Below are 27,583 nucleotides of genomic sequence, written 5' to 3' on the forward strand. Positions count from 1 at the left end.
TGGTCAGAAAAGGATCTACCAATGTAGGTGTGGCAATCACATAACCTTGAGTAGGAATCTCCATGTTCTCTGTGTTATCAAACTAGAATTTCTAGAATATCTTTTTTTTTTTTTTTTTTTTTTTTTTTTTGAGACAAGGTTTCTTCTCTCTATAGTTCTGGCTCTGTAGACCAGGTTGATTTCAAGCTCAGAGCTCCATCTGCTTCTGCCTTCCAGAATGCTGGGATTAAAGGTGCATACCACCACATCTGACTCATAATAAAATTTCATCGAAAATGCCAACTAGCAGGTTATCAACAAACAAAATTTCTATGAAACATCTGCTAAGTGACTGAGTCTTTAAGAACAGGGACTATTACCCAAATGGTCTGACTCTGGTGAACTGTGTGGGATGACATCCCATACCAATGTTTTTCTTGATCATAATGAACAGGCCTGGCCAATAAATGCAATAGCACACACCAAATGTTGGTGATGTTCCTATCCTAAGTCAGCCGACACAAGAATGGCCAGCATCCCAGGAATGCGCCCTGAGCCTTCCACTACACCATTACCCAATGGCAATTGACGTCTTAAAAATCACTAACTCTTGCAAGACACCATCCATCATCAGCCACTGAGTCACAAAGGCATGTCAAGCTCATAAATATAAACTGTATTTCCTGCAATGAGACTGCAGGGGAGCACACTAGCTGAATCTCTCAAGAAATGATCTGTATCTTTCAAAATACAAGAAATGTTATAAAGTGGTACTCAGATCCGGCTAATTTTCAATCATCTATCCCATGTTAGAACTCTCAAGGGCCAAATAACAGAATTTTACAGATTACAATAAATACAAAAGATAAACTGAAACATTTTAATTACAAAGTTGTCAGGTCCAATGGCTCCTGCCTGGCACTCAGGAGGCTGAGGCAGCTGGACTGTAGTGAGTTTGAGGCCAGCCTGAGCTATAGTGTGGGACCTTGTCTCAAAACAAACAAAAAGGCAACTAAATTAACTATGCCCTATTCTTCATGCAAACATCTATGCCCTATTCTTCATGCAAACATTAAGACTCTAACCCAAAGAACGTCAGGATGTGAGATTGTAGCTGGAGATAGATGACTTTGTAAGCGGAAGTGATGAGGGCAGGGACAGATATGAATAAAGACCACATAAAGATGTGGGGGAAAGGTAGCCTGTAAGCCAAAGACACTTGATCTCAAACTTCCAGCCTCCAGAATGGCAGACAAATAGTTTATTTCTGTTGTTTAAACCACCCAGGTATGGTACTTATTACAGCAACCCACGCCAGATAACACTGATGATAATAAAACCTGGCAGTCCACTAGTTACAAAGAACAGGACAGCACCAATCATCCAACGACTCAGTCCTGCAACGCTCTTCTCTTTCAATTAATTACAGTTCTTAAAATCCAGAAGGTAGATTGGACAGTGGTGGCACACAACTTTAATCCCAGCACCGGGAGGCAGAGGCACTGGGATCTCTTTGAATTTGAGGCCAGCCTGGTCTACAAAGCAAGTTCTATGACAGCCTGGACTGTTACACAGGGAAACCCTGTCTTGAAAAACCAAAAGAAAAGAAAAGTTAAAAATAAAAAAATCCAAAAGGTTCAAGGATTGAGGAAAGTCAAAACAAAAAACAACAACAACATAAAAACAATCAACCCTGCCCACGATCACCAAACACAAAGGGAGACAATTCTCATTTCACTTAAATGAAGGTTTGGGGAAAAGGAACCAAAAGAAAGAACGAAGCTAGTGGTACTGACTGTATACATACATACAGTAACTATCTGCTAAGATACACATATACAAAGACCCAGTGTAGCAGGTAACTTCCAGGAAAATGCCAGAGTAGGGAAGTCATAAGAACAAGGCTTTGGACTCGATCACCAGACATTAAAATTCCAGCTCTGCCTCTTACTAACTATGGAGCAGCGAACAAATGACCTGCCACCCTGGCTTTATCACCTGTGAAATAGGGACACAAAGATAGCCTCCTCATGCAATAGCTGTGAAGGTCAGTGAGTTAGTAGGTTGTACCATTTCAATGTACCATTTTTTTTTTTTTAAACCAGTTCAAAAGTGGCCAAACACGGCAATTTCGTATGGTTGAACAGGCGAGATGGAAAGCAATTAAAACAGTGCCTGACACCCTATAAGTGCTCTCTGGGTGCAATTAATGGCTGTTGCTATTACAGTCTCAGCACACCACACTAACAAGCTATTTGTTTTATTCCATGTCTGTGTACTCCCAGCAACCCCCAAGAGTGCTCCCCAGGGTTCAATCCCCTCCCTTCACCCCTCAGTTGCCGGGCACTCCCTTATTCTGAACACTTCCTATTTTAGTGCTCACTCTGCTACAGGAAGTCAAATGTCTTCTCTGTGAAACCGAAGGTTTTAGCTGCATCTGAGAAGTATGACTCCCTCAGGCTCTGTGCTCTTTTCTCCAGGTGGGGGGGAGTGGTCCAACACAACAACAACCAGTGCAGGAGGGCAGACTTCCTAGAGTTAGTCATCTTGACCCAAACCGATTCCAGATACTTCTAGAATCTGGAGCTGATAGTACTGAAACACAATTTGAAAGGAACACAGTCTGGCTGGATCCACTGTATCTAAACTCTATTTATTGGACCTCAGCTTACCCATCTCGAGTATTTTCTTTCCTTACCTATGTCCCAACTTTGGGTTTTGGAAGGCTGAGGAGAATATGAATTAGGCAGGCACTCAAAAAAACAGTAACAAAAGCCTTCACCACCTCCACCACCATCATCATCATCCCCAAATAGGGATGACACCCAGAACACCCTCCACGACCCTCTCTCCATCACTAGAACCACGAAACTTTGGTTCGCCACAGTAAGGCAGTTAGGAGCAATAACTTTGGACAGGGCCACCAGGACACAAAATTCCCACTTTACCTCTTACTAGCTATAAGACCTCCAACAATTTTTCTACCGCCTTCTGCCTCAGAAGCAATGCAACAGACCTTTCCCCACCGCATGGTCTGTGGGACTCAAGACCCTCTCAGTGAGTTCTCGCTCATCCCAAACGGGTTCGCTTTCACCCACCCTCAGCATTCGCCCCTAAGTCCTCGAGTCTCTTCTTGGGGAGCTTTCCCCAGCCTCGGCAGGTGTCTTCCTAACTTGTCCGCAGGTTGCTCAGGGGAGCCCCCGACAGAGAGTGCTCCCTGTAACCAAACCCACTTTCTATCTGGGCCAGCGGATGCTCCCTCTCTCAGCAGGTGCCCCTGCAGCTCCGTCTCCTGTCTCGCGGGTCCCTCTCCGCCCTGGGCTTGCACACGGGTTACCTCCCCTCAGCAAGTTCGCGCCACCCCTCCCCACCCAATTCTCCTCCTCTCAGGCTACGGCCCCTCACCTGCGCGGCGGGTTCCTCAGCTGCACGGTCTCCATGGCGCTGCCGGCAGCCGCCCAGAGCGCCTCAATGCTCCATCCTCCCGAAGCCCGCCCTGCAAACCCTCCCACACTTCCGCTTTCCGCCCCTACCGGAAGCGGCGGGAGGAGTTGCCGAGCGACATGGATCACGTGGTACTGTGGCACGCAGCCATAGAAACCAAAAACCGAAGGGGTGCCTCTCGGGCGACCTCTAGTGGCTCAAGTGTTAGCGACACCCTCTCCTTGATTTGCCTTTGGGCTGAGTACTTTAGGCCTGATTGCCTGAGGGTTCCCCAATCTCTCAGGCAGTGAGGTTTAGCAAAGCATGGTCTTGATAAGAGTTGAGTTCTTTTTAGGGCTAAAGGGAAAAGCCCCAAGCACCCTGTAAGCTATAGCTCAGTAAAATAAAACAACCGAAATGTCTGCTCTGTGTTTGGGGAGGTTTTTAAGAACCAAAGGCATCTGAGAGAGTCCAGAGCAAAGAGAAAAAGCTGACTGGCCAGAGCTATTTCTTGGGAGCAGACAAAAGTAGCTAAGAGAGCCAGGTGGTGGTGGCGCAGGCCTTTAATCCCAGCACTAGGGAGGCTTTGGCAGGAGATTCTCTGTGAGTTCGAGGCCAGTCTAGTCTAAAAGAACTAGTTCCAGGATACCTGGGGCTACACAGAAAAACCCTATTTCAAAAAACAAACAAGAATAGAGAAAAAAGAAAATTGCGGGTCGAGCCAAAAAAAAAAAAAAAAAGTTGCTATTACTAGAATGCAGAGCAGCTGTGGAGGGAGTGAACTAACTTAATCTGAACAGCCTGGAAGCTAGCATTGCGGAGATGAGAAGGGCTAGGATGCTAGCAGGGGGCTTAGTAACAGGTACATGTTACTAAGGACTCATGGAGCCTGGAGATTAGCATGGGGTTTGATGTGTAAGCACAGCTTTGTGTCAACAGAGAACCATAATCATTTTTTGCCTGCAGACAAGGGAGGATATTGGAAGTGGCTCCTTTCGGTAGACAGAAACTTGTGTTCCAGAGGAATACACTAATAATCCTTTTGTTTACCCTGTCAATATTCAGCACAAGCTGAGCCTAATCGGTGGGGGACTGGAGGTTCCTTTTGGACCTAACACACCCCCAAAAAGAGCAGTTCCACTGTTTTGAAAAACAGCAGTCTAGGCTCAGCTCAAACTGGACTAAAGAATTGTTGGCAGATAGATCAAAGCTCACAGATTCCTGTGGTTTCTTCACTGCGTCCTCAAAGTCCTGTGTCGGGTTCAGGTTTCTTTGTAGGGATTTGTTTGAGGCAGCATCTCACTACACATCCCTGGGTAGACCAGAGACCTGCCTGTCCCCCCTCCACACTCCCTACACACACACACACACACACACACACACACACACACACACACACACACACACACACGCTGGGATTAAAGATATGTGCCATCGTGATGGGTCCAATTTGGGGCTTTTGCTTGCTAGTGGGTTATGATTTAGTTTTTAATTAGCATATATCCGTTTGTTTGTTTTCGTTGAGACTGGGTCTCCCACTGTTGTAGCCCTGGCTGGCCTGGTATTCCTGATATTCTTGTTGCAGCCAGCCTCCGTGCTACATGATTGCAGCTGTCCCCACAACACCTACTAAAAACTATTGTTTTAAAGTGAGGTCAACCTCAGTGGAAGAGCTTGATTCATCTGTATTCACTCATTAAATACATTTTATAGTCCACAAGATGCCAGGTACTTTACAGCTCTCTGGAAGCCTATGCCTTACATCTCAGGTTTCAGCTCAATTACTCTCAGAGGCGTCCTCAGCCAGTTCATGTCTAACCGCCTCCACGATATTTCCTATAACATGACTGTGTTGTCTTGATTTTGTTTTAAAAGAGCCCACTTATATTGGCCTCAGCCTTCCACGTGGTGGGATTACAGACCTGAGCCACCAAACCTAGCTACTTCGAATTTAGTTGATTCTGTATTTTGTGTGTGGGGGTGGGTGGGTGTGGAAATGTATTGTATTCTTTTGTGTGCATTGTCTTTTTTGATCAGTCTCACTTTGTGTAGACCGCACAATCCTCGAAGATGCCTTAGCCTTCCACAGGTTTGCATCACCCCGCGATTTGCTCCTTTATAACATTAATCTCTTGACAAAATGTGCATCTTCTTTTGGTCGTGAACTAATTGCTTCCCAGGACCCCCGGACTGTGAGGCCCACGAGGGATGATAATTCAGTCATGGTGAATTATCTTGCCCCCCGAAAAAACGTGGAGCACAAATTCCAGACTGAGCATGCGCAGAGGGCCGGCATCCTTCAAGGCCCCGCCTCCGGTCCTCTTGGCTCCGCCCCTCGCAGCCCTACCCCTGGAGAACAATGAGCCGCCAAACCTAAGGGCTGGAGCCCACGCTCCCGCCCACCTAGCCCCACCTCGTCTGGCCCCGCCCCTCGAGGCCAGCCAGCCGCCGGCCTTAAAGGCCCGCAGCCGCAGCTTCCGGGTGGAAGCTGTTGCGCACTAGTTAGCTGGGAGCCGAGTTGGTCTGTTTCCCGACCCTCCCGGGGATGGCCCCCAAAGTCTCAGAGTCTGTGGAACAGCTCCGCGCCGCCGGCAACCAGAACTTCCGCAATGGCCAGTACGGCGAGGCCTCGGCGCTGTACGAGCGCGCACTGCGGCTGCTGCAGGCGCGAGGTAGGAACCCGCCCCGCGTTTCCCCTCCGGGCCTGCGTCCTCCACCTGCATCCCCCGCACCTGGCCTCAGGTTGGCTCAGCCTTCGGGTTTTCCTATCCCCGCGTCCAACCGCCACACCAGGCCCTCCCAGGCCTTGACCCCGCGCTTCCTCCCGCCCCTCGCCGCCTAGCTGCGACCCCCCAGCCCCGCCCCCCGGGGCCAGTCGTCTGCGGGCCTTAAGGGCACGCAGCCGCCGCTTCCGCCCGGAAGCTGTTGCGCACTACTCTGCGGGGAACGGAGGTGGTCCCTGTTTGCCGGTCTCCCGGGATGGCCCCCAAACTCCCAGACTCTGTGGAAGAGCTCCGCGCCGCCGGCAACCAGAGTTTCCGCAACGGCCAGTACGCCGAGGCCTCGGCGCTGTACGAGCGCGCGCTGCGACTGCTGCAGGCGCGAGGTAGGAGCCCGCCCCTCGTTGCCCCTCCGGGCCTGCAGGCGTCATGCACCCGCTTCGGCGCCCTGGCCTCATCCTAGCGTTCTGGGTCTTTTCCCCAAGCCAACCGCTGCATCAAGCCTTCCCACCACGCTCCCCCGCATCTTCCCCACTTGAGCATCTTATGAAAAACTTACTTGGCTCTTTTCTGCCTGCTTTTTAACTGTCCTCTTGCTTTGTAGCCTAAGTTACTCAAGGCCTCCCTCGGACTCTTGAGGATATAGCGTACTCTCTCCTCCCCACTTATTCAGCTGAGCACCTTTTTTTTTTTTTTTTTTTTTTTTTTTTAATACTGACTGAATGTGGCGAGATGGGGTCCTTTCAAGGGTCGAACTTCCTGGGGACAGTTGTCTTATGTTTAAGTAAAGGAGACCTCTGAGACTAGAGGTAATGTGATAGATCCCTTAGAAAGGAAGTCATGGACAACTTCTCAAGAGATGTTTGAGGCGATGTCCATGAGAGGCTCGGTGTCTAATGCTTTTGGCATTGAGCATCCCAGGTAGGGAGCCATGAGAAAGGATCCGGATAGACTAAACAGTATGAGCCACTAACGAGAACATTTAAGACATGAAGTAGATAAAACCCTATGGTGTAGGTGGTTTAAGCACTCCAAAGAGAATCATATCCCTAATTGGAAGCACTTGAAACAGGAATGGCGTGTTACCAATTCCCAACTAGCCATTATGCAAAGTCCCAGAAGCTTTAAGTTGAGGACAGCCTTGAATCTCGTTTTCTCTTAAGTCCTCATACTCATTTCTTGATATTGTTTATTGTTTCTCTGTGTGCTAGATATTGTCACTTTATCTTCACTATGATCAAATTGATCAGACACTTGTAGATGAGGAATTCAAAATTAATTACCTAACTAGGATTGCACAGTGATATGTCAGACCCAGGATTTGAACATAGATTTGTCTGATTTCTGAGTCCGGGTTTGTTTTTTGTTTTTTGTTTGGGGGGGGGTTGTTTGTTTGTTTGTAATCGTATGTATGTGGGGAAGGATAATGTGCATGAGGCACCATTCTGCTGGAGCTGGGAGTTACAGCTGTGAGCAGCCTGATAGGGGTGATGGAAACTGAACTCTGGTTCACTGCAGGATTAGTACACGCTTTTAACCACTGAGCCATCTATCTCTCCAGCCATCTGAGTCCAAATTTTTAGTCATTAGTTAGACTTCTCCATGAATCCTCAAAATTCCTTATTTTTGTTTTAAAGTTTTTATAGCTTCAAGCTGTCCTGGTTTTCTTCCTGGAAACCTCTTGGGCTCCTCACATAGTTTGGGTTCCACATCATGAAGTTGCTGAGGACTCTGAAGTTGTTGTCTTCTTTCATTCACAGCCCTCTCCCCTAAATAAACATAATCACTGCTAGCCCCAAAAAGCTATGCTTTTCTGGCATTCTGAGTCCCCTAGAATAGTTAGCCTGGTGCTTAAATTTACCAGACTTTTGTTCTGATCCTACTACTAGTTTTCTATGTGATTTTTGTCGGCAATTTTCTTGACTTCTCAGGTCAGTTTTCCTGGGGTGGGGGTGAATAACTGGAGAGATAGCTCAGCAGTTAAGAGCACTGACTGCTCTTCTGGAGGACCCAGGTTCAATTCCCAGGACCCACATGGATGGTCACAACTGTCTGTAACTCCAGTTTTCAGGGACCTGATAGCCTCAATGCAAGCAAAACACCAGTGCACATTAAGTGAAACTTAAAAAAAAAAAAAAATTTTTTTTTTTTAATTGGAGCATGGGGACTCCTTCAAGTGTAGGTAGGTGCACACAAGTGTACAGAAGGGTTGAGTGAATTTGTTGGACCCTCAGCTGGATTTGAGGTTCTCACCTTCCCAGTGCACCTCCTGCTTCAGTGAGCAGCTCTGCTTTGGGGACTTAGGTTGGACTACTGTCTTCAAGTGCTTGTACTTGATCCTTATGGCAAGGATGTATTTATTTGCCTTAGCTCTATGTTTTCTGGCCCAAGAGAAGAGTGTTTATTGTTAACACTGAATGAAAGATATCAAATGGTAACATGGTATCATACTTCCAGAAGCAAGTTACAAAAGGATAGGCCACATGACTCCCTTAGGAAACATTTAATGACACTGTCCTTTATCTGTTACTTTGTATACTAAAATGGGCAGTGCTTGAGAATTTACGTGCCAGTTTGATGATTGTGCTGGCCTCTGGAGAAAGGGAGCACAGGGACAAAGATGGGCATGGATGGCGCTAGAGGCCAGCGTGGTCTATGTAGCAGCTTCCAGGCCAGTTACCGTATGCAGTGAAGCCTTGCTCCAGAAGAAATGAATGAGTGACTGTGTGGAGTGCCCGCCTGTTATCCCAGCATGCAGGAGGCTAGAACAGAAAGGCTGTTGGAAGGTAAGAGCTAGCCACCTCCGTATAGTAAGACTGAAATCCTCCTGCCTCTGCCTCAGGAGTGCTGAGATTAAAAGCATATGCCAGCAATTTAAGTTTAAAAAAAGAGAAAAAAAAAACTGGGTATGATGGCATGAATCTTGTAGCCCCAGTACTTTGGGGGTGGGGGCTAAGGCAGGAGAGTTGCCAGTTCGAGGCCAACTTAAATAGTGAGACCTGACTCAAAAAAGGGGGGGCTAGAATACCGCATAATGAATATTACACAGTTTAATGTCTAAATCGAATTTTTCGGTAAGATCAGGGGATTGCATACCTAGGAGTTACTTGGTCAGCACCATTTTCTTATTTTCTGTGTTTTTTGAGTTTTTATGAAGGGGGGAATGGGAGCTAATACAACCAAAATACATTTAATGAAATTCTCAAATTAATAAAAATATTTTTAAAATGAAAATGGGGCGGGCCCTATGCAGTTGTTCAGGAGGTTAAGGGTGCTTGCTGCTAAACCTGGTGCTCAGGGGAACGGACTCCTATAAGTTCCCTCTGACCTTCATGTGCACACCTTGGGCACATGCTCACACATACATGCACACACCATAAATTTAAAAAATAAAAATGGTTATAGTCACAGTGAGAGATTTGAGCGACTGTGACTGGTGAGCATAAGCATTGGCTTTAGAGAAATGATGAATAATTGTCCCTTTGGGGTATTCTCTTTGATTTAGTTGCCTGTAGTCCTGGCAGACCCAGCTCTGTTACCTCTTCTCTGGCAAAGTCTTTTCTGACTTAACTAACTGCTCTCTGGCTTGCATTTCCCTCCAACTGGGTCACTCCCTCTTTCAGACATTTATTATTGTCCTTTTCCTTGTTTTTTTTTTTTTTTTTTTTGTTTTTTGTTTTTTTGTTTTTTTTTTTTTTTTTTTTTTTTTTTGAGTCCCCCATGCTTTCTGTAATAAAGTTAGCCCACATACTGAAGTAGTTAGAGATTGCTTTCTCTGAGGCATTAGCCAGCTGTTTCATGTTTAGCTTTTTAATCTGGTACCAAGTTCAGTGCTAAAGTGAATACATGAGGATGGATGCTTAGTTCCTGTGGATAGCAGAGATCTTGTGCCATCCTGCCTGACAGAAGTCTGATTAGGTTATAATACTCACTGCTGCCTTTTTCAGAAACCTAGAGAGCACCAGGTATGAGGTGCATCCCTGTGTCCTCTGACATCTGTCTCCCAACTCATGATCTTGCTCTTTCTGCCTCCACCCGGGTAGGTGCTGCAGACCCCGAAGAAGAAAGTGTTCTATACTCCAACCGTGCAGCGTGCTACTTGAAGGATGGGAACTGTACAGACTGCATCAAAGATTGCACTTCGTAAGTGGCCCAGGGAGGCTCTGGAATGCCTGAGAAATGGTTTCTGAAGAGCAAGCCAGGTTTCTTCTTTGGAAGAATCCCACCATTTCTCTCTGACAGATCTTAGAAAGTGTCACTAAATATCAGACCACCTAGAATGGCAGTTCCTTTGGGTTCTTGTTTTTGGAGTTTGGGCTCAGAGCCTCTGAGAATGGTGTAGGGTAGGAAGTTACAGGTAAGCTTTAAAGCCTCTGTGACACTTGGACATGAGGTGAGACATAGTTACAGTGACTGACTTGCTCAGGTGTATTCCTGGGATGATGATGTAAAGAAAAGAAGGAAAGGGGACTAGGTGTTAACCAATTGTCTAAAGAAGCAAAGAGATACTGAGTATGCCTTAATCCTAGTGTTTGGTAGGCAGAGGCAGGCAGATCTTCTGAGATCAAGGCTAGCCTGTTTTATATGATGAGTTCCAAGCCATTGTGGGCTACATAGTGAGACCCTGTCTCAAAGGGATAGGAGGATACGATGAGGAGCAAAACAAAAAAGGAAGATATGACGATCTGAGTAGCCAGTTGTACAGGACATTGAACAATTTTTCTGGCTAGCCTTGTTCATTGCTAAACTGGCATACATCTGCTAATTGGGTTCTTCTGACAAATCCTAGATGTGATACTGTTTTACATGCATGGGGGAGTAGGGAAAGGAACTCAAGGAACCTGTGCTAGTTTTTTTCTCTTTCAGAGGCTACTCACCCAGTGATAAATTTATCCTCCTTCCCAGGGCAGAATGCATTACCAAAGTCCAGGATATAAAAGTTGACACATATGCACATATGTTTTATTAGTAGTTCTCTGCCTTCTTTCCCTTCGCAATTCAGTCTAAGTTGAGAATTCCTTACCTATCCTAGAAATGGTGTCCTTCTGCCAGAAATTAACTCTGTTGTGCTGACTGCTGCAGATGACCCTGTCGGAGTCACTACACTGTTGGGGAAGCCTGTTGGCCCGGCAGACAGGTGACATTTTTGCATCTTGTTCTAGAGCACTGGCCTTGGTTCCCTTCAGCATCAAGCCCTTGCTTCGAAGAGCATCTGCATATGAAGCCCTGGAGAAATACACCCTGGCCTATGTTGACTATAAAACTGTGCTGCAGATTGACAACAGTGTGGCGTCAGCCCTGGAAGGCATCAACAGGTGAGCCCAGTGTACTGCAAAACTTCTCCAAGTGCTTGCTCTATAATCAGAATCAGACCTCATGCTTACAAGACTAGCATCACGTTTGCCCCATTGACAGAGGAATGTGCTTGCTTCTTTGCTTGTTTGTTTGTTTGTTTGTTTTGAAGATGGAGTCTCACTCTAGCTCTGGCTGTCCTGGAATTCACTAAGTAGACCAGGCTGGTCACAGAGATTTGGAAAACTCTAGTATGTTTGACTAGGTATATAAGGAGGGTCTGCTGCTGTATTTGGCAGATTGTGTATGTAACATGTAGCTGGACTTAAAGAGATGGCTCACCACTTATGAGTGCACCTGTGTTGGATTCCCAGCACCTACATTGGACAGCTCACAACCATTTGTAATTCTAACTCCAAAGTGATCTGATGCATCGGTGGGCACTTGCACTCTGGTGACAGACTCATACACATATGCTTAATTAGAAATAGTAAAGTGGAATTATTTTAAAGTCAGAGTTACTGAGATTAATGGTTGGTTTTTGTCTACATGTGCACATTCATTCACACACTAATATTTATTGAGCTCTCTTTAAAGTATAAGAGTATTAGTGGAGGATAGCAAAATTGGAAAGAGATTCAGAACCCACTTGTGTTCAAAGTGCTAACTCCAATTGAAGAGTGCTCATGCTCAGCTGGCTTTTCCATTGTGTGCAGTCTAGGACCTGAGCTCAGGGAAGGAATGGATCTTCCTACCTCAGTTACCCTAATCAAGATAACCCCTCCCCCGAAGGCTTACCCAGACTCTTGTTCCTTTGGTGGTCAAGAGCTCATCAAGTTGACAGTTGAGGATTGGTTTTGTTTGTTTGTTTGTTATATTTGAGTGGTTGCCTGCCTGCCTTGCATGCATGTATGTGTACCACGTGCCTGCCTGCCTTGCATGCATGTATGTGTACCACGTGCATGCCTGGTACCCTCAGGGATCAAAGGAGGATGTGGGATGACCTGGAACTGAAATTACAAATGGTTGTGTTGTGATATTTTGTTTGTTCTGACAAAAAAAGCTTGCCTGGAGATCAGAGGGTGAAGCTAGCCACTAGTTAACCCTAAAGGTCTGGGGCTCTGAACAGGAAGTGATAAGGTGGGGCTGAGACAGGAGCTTGACCCCTTTTCTGGAGGCAGAGGCAGGCAGATCTCTCTGAATTCCAGGCCAGCCTGGTCTACAGAGTGAGTTCCAGGACAGGCTCCAAAGCTACACAGAGAAACCCTGTCTCAAAAAAATGGGGAAAAAAGCAAAACAAGTCCTCTTTACACACTGAGTTATCTCCAGCCCCAGCAATGAAGATTAACCATCACAGCCAGGCGTTGGTGGCAAATGCCTTTAATCCCAGCACTCAAGAGACAGAGGCAGTTAGATTTCTGTGAGTTCAAGTCCAGCCTGGTTTATAGAGCTAGTTCCAGAACAGGCTCCAAAGCAATACAGAAAAACAAAACAAAAAAAAGAAAAGGATTAGCCATCACAAGCGTCCATGCGGGCAGGTTTTTATTTGGGGCATAAGAAAGAATGCTTGGGGGTGGGGAGGGACAAACAATTAGGGAATAGGGTTGCAGAGAATTGAAATAGCTGGGCCAAGCAGGAAAACTAGAAAACTGTTCCAAAGCCTAGTGAGGGGCTGTGAAATTTGTTGTAGTTTCAGTCTGTGTGGTTTTATTCTTATAATATAGGAACATGACTGTAGCTTTATTCACTCATGTAGTGTGTATTTACTGTCTTTGTAGGAGCCAGATGATGTACTAGGTACCAGAAATCCATTTCTATTAACAACATGGACATCGTGGGCAAAAAGCACCATTTTAAATTGAAAATTAAATAAACAGGAGTTCAGTAGATCTCCAGAGTAGGAATGGAAAACGAAGGAATTGTGGAATGTGAGGAAAGATGAGCAAAGGATCAGGAGGGAAGGAGCTCTTGTGCTCATTGGTTTTTGCAGTACTGAGGATCAAACCTATTGCTTTGTATGTGCTAAGCAAACACTCTGCCACTGAGCCACACATGGTTTTTGTTTTTCTTGTTGTTTTTTGTTTGTTTTGGGGTTTTGTTTTGTTTTTTGTGGGATCCTTTCTTGGGGGTGTGTACTCAAAATTTATCTTTAACAAATAGCAATGGACCTTAAAATTCATGTATGACGACAGCCAGGCTAAGGGAAAATGCCACAGTGTCAGATCTGAGAATCTTATTTGATGGGTAGTAGACTCCCATTCATCTGTTAGAGCATGTGGGGAATATGAATGGGTGGGTATAACCTGCCTTGTGAAGGCGCCTCCACCCCTTGGGTTTGAAAGGGGAACAGCTTGACTCGGCCAACTGCCTCCTGCAACTCAACTTTTCCTTCCAGAATCACTAGAGCTCTTATGGACTCACTTGGGCCTGAGTGGCGCCTGAAGCTGCCCCCTATTCCTGTGGTGCCTGTTTCAGCCCAGAAGAGATGGAATTCCTTGCCTTCAGAGAATCACAAAGAGACAGCTAAAAACAAATCCAAAGAAGCTACAAAGAGCAGAGGTGAGCTCTTTCTAAATGTCAGCCTGAGAAGTTTAGAATAGACTTCTGAAAATAGGCCTCACTTAGCCGTTAGGAAGTAAATGAAGTGGAAAACGCTATTAAAAGGTCTCTAAGAACTTCTTAGAGATTGTCTCCTTGACTATACAGGGACATCATCAGTAAAAGGCTTAAGTGATACAAGATGTGTAAACCTGGCCTTGCACAAAAATGCAATTGCTAGCTCTACTCTAGCAATATTTGGAGTATGTTGCTTAGAATGTTTTTGATTGCAAGAACAGAAACTTCCAACATGGCAAAATAATAAAGGAAATGTATATTGGCTCATAATTATATGCCAAAACCCCATCCCACTCTTACCTGCCCCTCAGTCACTAAAATTTTGACACTTCCTTCTATATACTTAGCTTCTGTTTTCCCAGCCTTCTGGTGTAACTTAATTGTCTCAGCCCCCTCCTCCCAGGGACCATCCTCATAACTAGAAAGTGTTGCCTACCTGAGAACACATGTCCTACGTGGCCCTGGAGAAATATGAATAAGTATCTGCCAGGAAGCTCTCACTAATGTTCCAGGAGCACTGTTCCGGAAGTCCCTCCCTATACAGCATGTGGGAGCCTGGTTGCTTCCCACTCATAGAAGGATATTTCAGAGTGCTAATGAACTAGATGACCTCAAGGTACCTGGCTTTTATTCTGTTCCTCTGGAGTCACTGAGCCATTGTTAACCCACCCTGTGCTAAGCATTAGAGCACAGAGGACAGAACTTGAGCCTTGGGGAACTCCTGGTCTAGCGAGAAACATGGTGACAGTGTTTTAACGTGTACGGAGGAAAAGCCGGTGCCATGGAATTGTTAGTGTTTGGGAAGCTTAGATTGAGTCAAGACAAGTTTCACACTGGGGTTGGTGATAAATGTAAACTCTTGAGCTTAGACTTTAAAGGGTGAAGTCATTAGGGAGGAAAATTGGGGACAGAGGCAGTGGAACGAGCTGGAGAAGGGAAATGCATGAATGGACATGACTGTGGGGTGGGGAGGGGCATATTCCAGAGCCCAGATGAAACTGAGTCTGCATGCATCCACGCCATTGGGCTCTTGTAGAAACTCACACTCCTGTGTACAGGAGTGTTCACTACAGATGTTTTGTAATAGCAAAACAAAACTTGGAGTAACCAGATCTTCACAAACAGGAGAAAGGGAACTGTATCCTTCCCAGAGTTTTGGAAGTGAAAATGTTATCAACTGCAGGTCCGTGTATCAACAAACAAATCTCAGGAATAGAAGCTGAGAGGAAAGCAACCAAGCTGTAAAGAAATATTTGCTTCTTTATATGACCCTCCATGACAAGTGGCTTATAGATACTATTGTATCCATAGATGTAGTTTATATAGATTGAGGTAGTTAGCTTAAGAGCGGTAGCACAGAATTAGAAAGCATAGTTTCTCTCAAGAGTGGGTAGACTGGGAAGGGTCCACAGGGCCTTGGGCCCTAGTAGTAATTCCTAAGCGGGGGATGAGTTGGCACTGATTTTATTCCTGAAATTTTGCCCTGGTTGTAAATACTGAGTATTTACCATGATAGTTTTTAAAGATTAAAATGTGCTGAGAGCCAGGCATTGGTGGCACACGCCTTTAATCCCAGCACTCAGAACCAGGCAGATCTCTGAGTACAAAGCCAGCCTGATCTACAGAGCGAATTCCAGGACAGGCTCCAAACCCTGTCTGGAAAAATTAAAAAAAAAAAAAAAAAAAAAGTGGTGCTGAAGAATGAGACTGGGACAATTAATTGGAGCCACACATGCAATCATGCAATGAAAGCCCCTTAAAACACTGTAGTGTGAGCAGCTTGGGTTCACCTTGTTCACTGCTCTCCCCCTTAAGGGCTAGAGCAGAGCTGTGAGTGACAGGTGAAAGTGCATACTCAGGAGCTCACGGCAAAACAGAACTAGCCCTCCTCAGCCCCGTTCTGAAATTCAGAAGCTTCAGCCTATCTTTACTAGATGCCTGTCATTGAGGTTGTATGCTATTCTCCATTTTCCCATGTATTCTCAGATGTGATCACTGGGGAGGAAATTGGGTACTGAAGTTAAGTAGGTCATGCAGAACATTCCAGATACCCAGTGGCAGTGCTACAAGTAAACCTGGCTTGCTTTTTATCATGTATATGGTATGCATGTGTAAGTGTATTTGCAGATCCCTATCCTCTTGTAATGAAAACCTTTAATTGACTAGAAGCCATTAATTAGGGGCCTCTGTAGTCAGGAAGAATGGTCTGTAGCCACAAGGCAGTCCCTGACTTGGGAGGGAGGATGCTGAAGAGATCTCACTGATCTCATTGGAGCACCTGATCCATGGTTTTTTCCTCTTCTGAATTTGTGTCTAGTGCCTTCTGCTGGGGATGTGGAGAGAGCCAAAGTTCTGAAGGAAGAAGGCAATGAGCTTGTAAAGAAGGGCAACCATAAGAAAGCTATTGAGAAGTACAGTGAAAGCCTCTTGTTTAGTAGCCTGGAGTCTGCCACATACAGCAACAGGTATCTTCTGCAAAGCTGCTGGCCTCGGGGATTCTCCAAAGGCTTTTCTGAAGGCTGGGGTATAGCTCAGTGTGGGGATGCTTGCCTACCATGAGCTCCAGAGGTTGGGATGTAGCTGAGGATACATGCTTGCCTACCACAGACTCCTGACTGGAGGGGTTTGGGTCCTTTTCAGTAGTCATGTGCATTCCAACCTACCTCAGAACTGAACAAGGTGTTGATAGTGGCAGCTCTTAAAGACATGCTAAACAGTAGTCTTCATTGTCTGTCCTAGCTGTCATCCCAGAATTTTAAGCTATGTCAACACAGCCTCCCTAGCCTACTCTCCACCCATGGCTGCCCTAACCCACCTCTTTCTGACAGTTCTGGCCTAGAACCCAGCTAGGGGAGTGGCTACTGTCTGCCTAGATTCTGGCTGAGTGCAGGTCTGTAGCCTTACAGTGGGAACTGCTGTTGGGGGGCACTGAGGGTGAAGGCCCAGGAGCCAGGGTGTGTCCTCCCCTCTGCCATTTGTGTGGGACCCACTGCTCTGTACTGATGCTCAGCAGGGTAGGTGACAGAGACAGGGCTGTCAGGGCCCATAAAAATGGCTCCACTTTATCTTGAATCAGAGAATTCAAACCCACTATTATTCTTTCAAGGTTAAACAACAGGATATTTGGCCTAAGGTATAGCTAATACATATCTTTCCTTGACAATAGGATATTTGGTTTAGGGTGTGGTTATTTGATGGTTTGGGTATTCAGAAAGTAATTAGCTTGCTTGTTCTTTGTATCTTGGTAAGGAAGTCTTTTGCCTACCCTCTTTTGATTGGGATGTAAGCTTTAAATAATACACTTGGGGTAGGTAGTTCCTGGCATTCACCAGATGACCTCCTGACTCAGTCCCGTGTCTCTGTCTTTTCTACCTGCCATTTTTTAATCCACATGCTTTCCTCCAAGCACAGACAAATAAGCTTGGTGGGACCTGGCTGTTGTTTCCTTGATGCAGGGGTGGGCGCGCGCACGCGCGCGCACACACACGCACACACACACACACACATGCACGCACGCACGCACTCTCAACTTTATGCTGGTGCTCAGCAGGGTAGGTGACAGAGACAGGTATTACTGGTTTATAAAGTTGAGAAGATCAAGGTGCTATCTAGGCTCTGACAGCCTTTATATGGTGGTGGCAGAGCTGGAATCTGTCGTCAGTGAAATCCATTAATTTTATTGTCAGAAGCTTGATAGATCAGCAGTAGGCTGTGTCTCATCCACACATTTGTTATCGATACCCACATGCACTCAGTAGTCTGATTAGAACACATTTAATCTGGGAGCTGAAGAGATGGCTGGGAAGTAAAGAGCATGGTTCCCAGCCCCATATCAAACAGTTCACAACTACCTGTAACTCCATACTGGGATCCAGTGCCCTCTTCTGGCCTCTCTGGGTACCTGTATACATATGGTGCATATTAAACATGTGCTAGCATACAAAAACTGCAAATCTTTTCAAAAATTCTTTAATCTGATGGAAAGAACTTCCTTGTTCCTTAGTAAAAAGCTTTTAAGATGAAGCGTGTTTCCGGGTAGTGAGATGGCTTAGCAGGTAAAGGTGCTTACCACACAAGTCTGGTGACCTGAGTTCTGATCCCCAGAGCCCACATTTAATGAAGATGGAAAGAGAAAACTGACTCCACAGTAACATCCTGACCTTCACATGTATGTCCATGGCATATGCACCCACGTGCACATAAACACCGAGAGAGACAATGTTTTTCAGTTGAAGAAAATTAAAAAATAAAGTATGTTTGAGAGTGTAGCAAGGTGCATTGGTCCTCTCAATGAAGTGCTTGTACAGGGGCTAGGATGTCTTCCTGAGATCACTAGTGTTTCCTGAATGAACCGTGGGAGCCGTGACATGGGAAATTAAGTAGATTTAGCTCTCGCAGGTTTGGTTTTGCTTCTTAAGAGTTGAAAAGAGAACTTTCAGGTTAATCTTTGGATTGAACTTTCTGAGCTGACCAGTCAGTCCAGGGTGCTCCTTTGTTAGGCTAACTCGTAAAGGAAGCCTGCCACCCACTTGCTCCATGTTTGTGGTGTCGGCTCCTGCCTTTCACTGAGCTCCTTGGCCTTGATGCTGCTAGTGGCTCATTCTCCTAAAGAATATTTTTACCATAACTGAAAGAGTCTTGTTTAAATACTGTTCTTTAAGCAGATGTATCAGTTTTACTTCCCTTCATTTATAATGTGCTCATTTAAAATGTGGCCTTCCCCTTGGGTTGGGGACAGTACTAGGTGTCATACTGAGGGCCTCCTGCGTGCTAGGCCAGCACTCTGCCACTGACCTATACTCCAGCCTGAATTAGATTTTTGTTTTGTATTTGTTTTTAAGCAGTGATGATTCCAGAGTTTGTCAGGAAAAAATTTAAATGAGCATTTAGTTAAGTGTGGGAAGAAGAGGTTATTGTTCAATAAATAATGTTGAGTTGGCCGGGTAGGGGTTAAGTACAAATTCTTCCCCTCTATATTTTCAAGTAGTTTTAGGAAAGCACAATTTCAAATGTAAAAACAAAGCAATTGTGGGAGCCTATGAGCTGATTACCTTGCAATGTGGAAGGAAAACCCCACAGAAGTCACTAAGGATAAATTGGGTAATTTTATTTTTTATAATACTAAAACACCTTATATGAAGATGTTCTACTTTCATGTTTATAGCAACTAACACAAAGCCCTGGGTGTGATACCCAGCAGGGAGACCCAGGTTTATTATGATTATAGAAAAAGAAATCCTTGGTAACTTCTCCAGAGTGGCTAGCAATAACTGTCAGAGTCAGAGCTGTGGATATCTCTTCCCCAGGGGAGTTCACTTCAGCACACTGTACTTACCATGCTGGAAACGGTGAAAACACTTGCAGAGAGGGGACCATAAAACAAATGGTGCCACATCCAGCCAGTGAGTGCTCTGTGTCCACTAAAAACAGTGAGGGAAAATAAGTGGGCTGCTTCCTCCTAGTGACTGTCTTTAAAGAACAGGAACAAACTTGGATGGTGAAAATCACAGTAGATATTTCCCATGTTTTATTATGAGATATTTCAAAGTATGGAAAGTGAGGAAATGTAAGTATTTGATCAGCCGTCTCCTCACCATCTAAGTTTTCAGGTGGATACACGGTGCTGAGGATCCTGTCCAGTGCTGAGCACTGTACTCCACCCCAGCCCAATCCTCTAATTGTTGGTTTTTCCAAAGTAATTGCTCACATCGTTACACTCTTTACCCCTGACAGGTCAGCATGCGTAATGCCAATTAGGATTCAATATTCATGCATTTGTTTTTGTTTTTCCTTAAAATGGCTACGTTTTTCATCTGTTGAGAGAAAGGTTTTGATAACTCTGCTTTAAAAGCCTGGTGCAAGATGGTGATTGACAGAACTGAGGTCATGCTCTGGGTTCCCATAGGCCCTCTGGTTTGAACTCCAGCTCTGCCCTTCACTAGTAGCAGGCTTTGGGCAAGTCCCTTGGCTCCTTCAAAAAAAAAAAAAAAAAGGCTAGGGAGCTGGAAAATGGCTTTCAGTTAAGAGCACTGGCTGCTCTTCCAAGGTACCAGGTTTCAGTTCTCAGCATCTTCATGGTAGCTCACAGCCACCTGTAACTCTAGCTCCAGGAGATCAGACACTACTGGGCTCCATGGGCACTAGCACACATGTGGCAGCCACATGCACACATAAACCTGAGTCTTGGGGTGTGAGGTTAGACTTGAGAGGATTGATGTGGAGAGCAACAGCACAGAATGGATGCTGATGAGCAAATGGGGTCCTCCATCATGTTTGTGGGGATCCTCAAGTGATTGAACTTCTGTAATGGTCTTTCCGAATCAGAGCGCTCTGCCATTTGGTCCTGAAACAGTACAAGGAGGCAGTTAAGGACTGCACAGAAGCCCTCAAGCTGGATGGAAAGAATGTGAAGGCGTTTTACAGACGGGCTCAAGCCTACAAGGCACTCAAGGTAAAGGAGCACCCAGAGGCCTGACCACAGGCACAGATTTCTGCCAGTGCTGGCTCTTGGTGATGAGGTGAGGCAGCACTTGTGGTGTTCTCCTAAGCCTTGCCATAGCTCTAGGCTGGGGTTTGAAAACAGTCTCCTGCCTCAGCAGCTTTTCCCACTCTGGCTGGTTCTCACCTCCTCTAGGTACCTTCCCCAATTCTTCTTTTCTTTTTCATAGGACTATAAATCCAGCCTTGCAGATATTAGCAGCCTCCTACAAATTGAACCCAGGAATGGCCCTGCGCAGAAGTTGCGGCAGGAAGTCAACCAGAACATGAACTAAAACCCCAGGAGGGCAACAGGAGCCCTCTACCTGACCTTCCCAGAGAAGCTAAGGACCTCCCCTGCATCTGCGCCCCCCCCCCATACCCAGCATGCCCCTAAGGGAGTGCAAAAGCAACCCCACTTTGGCCCATTGGAGAGGTAGCAGCCTTCCACCTGAGAAGCTTCGCTTGTTCAAATTTAAGTTTATTACAGACAAGCACAGGACAATATTTTTCAGAAAATTTCACACTGGAGCTCAGGTGTGAAGCTTCAGCCCTGGTCTCATCCCCTTGCTTCAGCCTGGTCCTTGTCAACACAGTACTTGGCAGTTGTCGTAACCCAGATGTGCCGCAGATTGGTTGTTGCCTTTGTGACGGTCCCTAGACACCACACCTCTGCAGTTAACATGAGCTGGGAGGGTAGTGTTGACAGGCTAAAGTGCTGGTTTACCTAGACCCAAAGCGGCCTGTTGAGCTGGTTCTCCAAGGCTGCCACCTCCCCAAGGGTATGGCTGCTGTCTGCACCCTGTCCTTGGCACAGTGTCCTGTGTTGAGCCCTAGTGCCTTTAGTCCAGGCCCTTTGTGGGAAGGCAGAGCCTGACCCTTGGAGGCTCTGTGCTGTTGCCTTCTGTATGGAGCTACCTACGCTGTTCAAAGAGCCCAAATTCCTCCTGGGATGGGGAGAAGAGAGGCCTCCTTGAGATTAGTGTCCCTCCAGTCTGAGCAGGAACCGACCTTTCCCCAACAGCAGCCCCTCAGGCTTCTTTGTTCTTTTGTTGTTAATATGTTGAAGTTAGTTGAAATGATTTTATTGAACTGTGTGTTGCTGTTGCATTAAAAGGTTTCTTCTGTACAACTGGCTTTTGCATGTTGGTTTTCTCAGCCTTGTACTTGAAACTCAGTGGTGGTAACAGTTGTGCTATACTGACTCTAGCACAAAACAGAAAATAAAGAGCCAGCTAGATATTAAACATACCTTTCCTATTACTGAATTTTAGCCTTGTAAAGATAAAGAATGATCTATGGGGGAGGAGGGGACCTTCATCTGTTTATTGAATACATTTTCTGAACAGGCCAAGCACTGTGTATAGTCCCAAGGAAAATAGGATAACTAGATTGGATCCCTGCTCTCAGTGGCCCTGTGAGAAGACACGGAGATAATGAGATAGCCACCTTAAGTATAAAGCTGCTTCTGGCTTAGGCATCATGAAGGAATTACCCAGCAGCCAGCTGTCTTGCTGGATGAAAACGTTTGCACAGTGGAAAGGTAAAGTTAAGTAGAGTGTGAACTGAGTTCAGAAGAAAATGCTAGGAGCTGGGGATGTAGCCAGCCCAGTGGTGGTAGAGCATTTGCCTAGCATGCACAAGGCCCTGAGTTCAAGTCCCTGCACCACAAAAAGTAAAGGAAAAAGCTGCCCACTGTGGAAATCAGTATGAAGGTCCCTCAAAAAGTACCCATGGAGTCGGGCATTGGTAGCGCAAGCCTTTAGTCCCAGCACTCGGGAGGCAGACAGATCTCTGAGTTCAGGGCCAGCCTGGTCTACAGAGCGAGTTACAGGACAGGCTCCAAAGCAATACAAAGAAACCCTGTTTTGGAAAAAAAAAAAAAAAAAAAAAAAATACCCACGGTGAGTTCTGGAGATACATAAAATCTGTCTTGAAAAAAAAAAAAAAAAACAAACACCTAGCAGTTACCACTCCTTTGGGACATGGTACGTCCATGCTTATTGTGGCAGCATTCACAGAAACCAAGATCTAAGAAACACAACCAACCATCAACATGAATAGGTAGAGTGTGCATATGCAGTGGGTGGCTGTCTTACTCAGTGGCATGTGTGAATGAGTGTGCCACAGTATGCATTCACATCAGAGCAGCTTTGTGGAGTTGCTTCTCTCCTTCCACCTTTACATGAGTTCCAGGGGGTCACCAGGTTCCCATGGCAAGCGATGTCACCTGGTGGAGCATCTCTCTGGCCCATATAGTAGCTTCATTCAGCCATAAAGAATGAAATTCATTGCAGGAAAATGGGTGGAGCTGGAGATCATGTTAAGCAAATAAACCAGATTCATGTTTTCTTATATGTGGAGTCTAGAATTTATCTATGAATCTGTTAAAGGGAACATTTGAGAGGGAGGAGGACCTGCAACAGGAGGGCATGAGGGTAGTAAGGGTAGTAAGTCAGCAAATAATTGTGATGATGAAACATTTTGTAAGATAAATACATGCTGATAATAATGGGGCAATATCCCAGAGGTAATATTAATAGGTGGGAGGTTGGACAAGCAGAAAATGAATGCTATTAAGGGAGGACTAATGAAATACCATTCACATTTGCGAAGTTCTCAACATGGGACAAGGCTGCAAGTCACACTGCCTTCACCTTAATGACACAGAATGAAGAATAGAAGTGAGACGTCAGATTCTCGCTGTGATTGTTTGGAGCAAAGCACCACCAACACAGTGAAGGCACTGAGGGCTGCTGCCAGCCAGAGTCCAGCTGAGCCCAGGCCAGGATGACAATGGAGGGTTTGCAGAAACAATTGAGTAGGGTCTGAATTATAGATTGCTTATGGAAGGTGGAAGAAAGGAAGGGAGACGACAGTGGGGAGACCTTGGTTTTAGAATTAGGGTGGGAGACTTTCCTGAGAACATTTGAAGACAAAACCAGGGACGGGAAGCCCTAAGCCATAAACTTGGCTTTAGTTGTGAATTGGACTTGTTATTGACAATCTTAAGAACTAAGGGTAAATAGGGTGTAAGATGTGTAGTCCAGGAGCTTCCACAAATGGGTAGGACTAAAGAAAAAGGTCATCATCGTCCTCAATGTCATTGGAAATGGGGTTGTACAATCAGAGGGCAGCCTCTGTACCCTGTGTGGTCAGCACAATAGGACCAACCCCATTGGCAGAGGTGTTGGCAAACCAGCCCCAATATCATGAGCATGGAAGAGCTGTCCCTGTTATTACTCAACTATCACATGGCAAGATGGATGGGAGAGAGATGCCCCTGCCCATCAACACCAGAGGCAGGTGGCAACACTGGCCCTGAGGTTATAAGAGTGGGAGGGAGAGCTAGTCAGCTGTGGCTCTTGGGAGAGTGACCCCTGAGCTGGACAACACAGTAGAGCTGGCCCTGAAGGTGTAGGTATGAGAGCTCCAGTCCCAAGGACATGAAGGCAGGAGAGCTGGCCCTGCACCCTAATCATCTCTGCAAGGAGTGAACTAGCCAAGGCAATGCAGGAGAGCTCACTCTGATGGTGAGGACAAGAGAATGCAGGCTGATCAACCATGCAACTACCCAAGCCCAGAACCGAGGTTATGAGATGGCCCACCTCAACAACCACTCCATCTGTGATCTGCTTGTGCACATGAAGGGACCGGTCTTGCAGACTGAAATCTGCAGGATTTCTACTTCATAGGGCAACAGTAAGATAACTAAGAGGAGTTCCAGTGAGGGTCCAGCTCAGATAGTGTAGCAGAAACCAGAGGCCTCGAACCAGACCAATGACACTTTGCAATGAGCCATATATGGACCAAAAAAAAAAAAAAAAAAAAAAAAAAATGGTGTTGTAAATTAGATGTGAGGAAGAGAACATGGAGAAAGAAAAAAGGGATGAGGGTCTGGTCTGAAGAAACGCCAGCATTGAGCATCTGAAGAGAAGTGGGAGAAGCTACTTAGGGACCTGTGATCGGAGGTGTGAGGAGTTAAAATAGCATTCATCTGGGGGAGGGGGACGTGGTGAGGAAAAATAGCAGGACCCTGTTGGATTTGTTCTGGTGAACTTGTGAGTGTATCTTCACCACTGCTCTTTGGGCACATGGGTATGGAGGAGGCAAGGAGCTGAGATCTGAACCCCTTAAGAAAGTGAACAGAATGTCCCTGAAGAACCTTGGGAGCTCCCTATCTAGGTACGGAAACCCTTATCCAGAAAGGTAATCTAGTATATATCTATAGAATTCCTAGTTGCATTATACAACATTTGGTCAGCTGGGACCTACATACAATCACTGATTTCTGTGGTATTTATCTGGCCTGTAGAAATGCCACATACTTCAGATATGGCTGCCCAGAGCTTCAGTCCATTGCATGATGGACTTTAACCATTTAATCAACAGATGGTTGATTTTAACCATCTGCCGTTGATGACCAGTTTGCCGTTTGGAGCTGTTACATACCTAAGCTCAGCTCCCCACAGGTCTCATGTTCTAATATGCACACTTTCTGTGTATTTCAGCACATGTTTGAGGTTCGGGTTCCATTCCTTAGAGCCAAAGTTCCAATCCAGTCAAATCTTTCTCTGCCCCAACCCTCCCTCAGGCACAAGAAAGCCTCCCGGGAGGCAAGACAGATTTTTGCAGCATTTTTTAATATACAAAGGAAAAGGATTAGCAGCAGACTGTGCAGCCTTCATTACACCTCTAGAGCTCAAGAATTGAGAGACCAATCAGGAAATAAGTTAGAGTTCACAGGACCTTAGACCCAAGGGCAGAAGGGTTGTACTTGGCAGTCAAAGGAGTGAGGGTTCCATTTTCAGTGGGGAAAGGAAAACAAAAAAATACTCCTGAAGTATGGAAGACATCCAGTCATAAGAAGTGGCCCGACAGCAGACCAGGCCTTCGGATGGGCAGAACGAAGCCAGGCAGTAACCCTTGAGGCCTGGCGGGGCAGCTGGCATGAGAACACTCGCCAATGTGTGTCTCCTATGACTCGTTCAACTTCACCCAACTCCTCGGTGCTTCAGACAAAGCCACCGACACATCACTGTGAGTTTTTGGGTGTCAGCCTCTACAGGGTCTCCTGAGAGGGGCTCAGCTGCTCTGCCGTGGGTCCTCCCACCCCCAGCCACCCACTGGGTTCAGTTCCTGTTGCCTTTGGCTGACTCCATTTCCTGATGCGCCTGCAACACTGCCACCGCCTCTTCTATCTATGGGACACAAGAGAGAGGAGGCTTAGTGCAGCTGCCCAGTAGGGCCCCCGGAAGAGCATGGTTTCACCTGCCTCAGCATGATAAAGGATTCATGGAGCCCTCACACTCTGCCGCTCACGAGATCCCAGCCCCACCTGCTACCTTCTCAACAGAGGTACCACTGCTGGGCACCACTCTGACCAGTCAGAACACAGCTACCAGGACCTAAGCTTCACTAGGGAGCTACACAGAGCTTGTCTGTGGAGGGACTGGAGTTGTGAACCCTCAATCCAGCAGACTGATGCCGGCTGCCGTAACCTAGCTAAGACAGCCCTCACTCCTCGCTGTGTTGCCACCCAGCCTCCACCTGCCTTGGCATGGAGGGACTCTGGGGACTCCAGCAATAACAGAAGCTCCAGGTTGTCCATCTCCAGCAGCATGCCCGTGATCTTGCCAGTCAGTGGGGCGCAGGTGTCATGGATGAGGGAGTAGAGACGCTCCCCTGTGTGGAACAACCTCATAGCTTACACACACACCTGCCTCGCAGCCCAGCACCCAGGAGTAGAGGTATCGTGGAGTGTGGCAATGAGGGCATCTGGGATCTTGTCCTAGAACCTGTCACCCCAAGCTATGTCATTGAACCTTCCTAAAAACTTCTGTTTCCACCTCTATAAAGGGGGCATAGCAAACCCACCTTGGGGGACAATCTGAAGGGCCAAGTTGAGTATTATATGTAAAGAAATCTGCAGCAAAGTCAGTTGAGTTTCAAGTCTGTTTGTTCTTTTTGGGAGAAGTGGTTCTCACTGGACACATTGGGAGTCCAGACAGGATGCAAAGCTCAACTGAAGATTTTGGGGTGTGGGAGGCAAACACGCAGCATAAATTTACACTCCACCATAACAACCTAGTTCTGGTGTCTGCCCATCTTGACACTGCATGGAGGGACACTCCAGGATGGGGGTCTTAAGTGGGAATAGAAAGGTTTTCCCATAAAGGAATGACAGTGTTTACAGACAAAAGCCGATTGAGCCTACATTAGGCATATGAAATTTCTTGTGTTAAGGAGGGGCATAAAGTGACAAGGCCTAGTAGGTAAGCTATGGAGACGATGGAGTAGTTGCCGTGAGGGCCTTCACTGAAGGGTCTGCATGGCCATGAAGCGAAGGAGAAAGTTGCTCATTCATTCCAACATTAGTAACGTGGCATTCATGAACATGTGTGTGTATATATGTGTATGCATGTGCATGCTGGTGTGTGCCCATGGAGGCCAGAGGACATCAGGTGTCCTGCTCCATCACTCTCTAACTTAGTCCCTGGAGACAGTGTCTCTCACTGACCCTGAAGCTGGCTGTTCAGCTAGGTGACTTGGCCACCAAGTTCCTACCATCTTCCTGCCTCCACCCCCCCCCAACTCTTGAGTTATAGGCATACATAGCCATGGCCAGCTTTTATATAGGTGCTGGGGATCCAAACTCAAGTCCTCAAGCTTATGCAGGAAGCACTCCTACCTACTGCACAATCTCCCCAGCCTCCATCAGTACCATCTTTTATGCGAGCCTGTCAGAAACTCTGGGCCTGGAGAGGAACTGCACTTGGAGCTCAGAGTCCAGAGGGAACCACCTGTGTTTACCCAGCACATGCTTGTTTCCCACCTCCTGCACTAGGTACCAGGAAACAGATGAAATCTGACCAGGGCTTCCCCTGGAAGAGGTGTGAAGACATGTAGTGACACCCTGGACCCCATTTCCCAGTAGAAACCCAAAGGCAATCTCCTACTCTGCTTCTTGGCCCTGATCCCATATCCAGGTATCTCCCACCTAAAGTCGGAGTCAGGTATCAAGCTGGAAAAAGCCTTGGGAGCATCAATGCACTAGTACTTTAAGACAAGAGGAC

General features: G+C 46.3%; 3 protein-coding genes across 4 annotated transcripts in view; 1 reads left to right on the forward strand and 2 right to left on the reverse strand.

Annotated features, from left to right (window-relative positions):
- Stk4 (serine/threonine kinase 4) overlaps positions 1 to 3,523 on the reverse strand; it is a 78,476-nt gene extending 74,953 nt beyond the window's left edge. Inside the window, exon 1 of the mRNA XM_051186625.1 lies at positions 3,385 to 3,523. Within this exon, the coding sequence (XP_051042582.1) occupies positions 3,385 to 3,419 (35 nt within the window). The 5' untranslated portion in view covers positions 3,420 to 3,523. The remainder of the gene's footprint in view (positions 1 to 3,384) is intronic.
- A 2,299-nt stretch (positions 3,524 to 5,822) lies between these two features.
- On the forward strand, positions 5,823 to 21,754 carry Tomm34 (translocase of outer mitochondrial membrane 34). Of its 2 annotated transcripts, none has more exons than XM_051186661.1 (7): positions 5,823 to 6,074; positions 10,166 to 10,265; positions 11,285 to 11,437; positions 13,810 to 13,973; positions 16,348 to 16,495; positions 20,355 to 20,481; positions 20,699 to 21,754. In XM_051186661.1, exons 1-7 carry the CDS (start codon positions 5,948 to 5,950, stop codon positions 20,801 to 20,803), a joined length of 924 nt encoding a protein of 307 aa, XP_051042618.1. In that variant the 5' UTR covers positions 5,823 to 5,947; the 3' UTR covers positions 20,804 to 21,754. The 2 variants fall into 2 exon arrangements, with proteins under 2 accessions (XP_051042618.1, XP_051042625.1); XM_051186668.1 differs by lacking the exon at positions 5,823 to 6,074 and adding an exon at positions 6,301 to 6,508.
- Positions 21,755 to 25,638: 3,884 nt separating this feature from the next.
- Pabpc1l (poly(A) binding protein cytoplasmic 1 like) overlaps positions 25,639 to 27,583 on the reverse strand; it is a 28,341-nt gene continuing 26,396 nt past the window's right edge. The window contains exons 13-14 of the mRNA XM_051186764.1: positions 26,062 to 26,192; positions 25,639 to 25,708 (exon numbers count right to left, since the gene is read on the reverse strand). Coding sequence (XP_051042721.1) covers positions 25,640 to 25,708; positions 26,062 to 26,192 — 200 coding nt within the window. The 3' untranslated portion in view covers position 25,639. The remainder of the gene's footprint in view (positions 25,709 to 26,061; positions 26,193 to 27,583) is intronic.

Source organism: Phodopus roborovskii, unplaced genomic scaffold (genome assembly GCF_943737965.1).
Source record: "Phodopus roborovskii unplaced genomic scaffold, PHOROB, whole genome shotgun sequence".
Classification (NCBI taxonomy): Eukaryota; Metazoa; Chordata; class Mammalia; order Rodentia; family Cricetidae; genus Phodopus; species Phodopus roborovskii.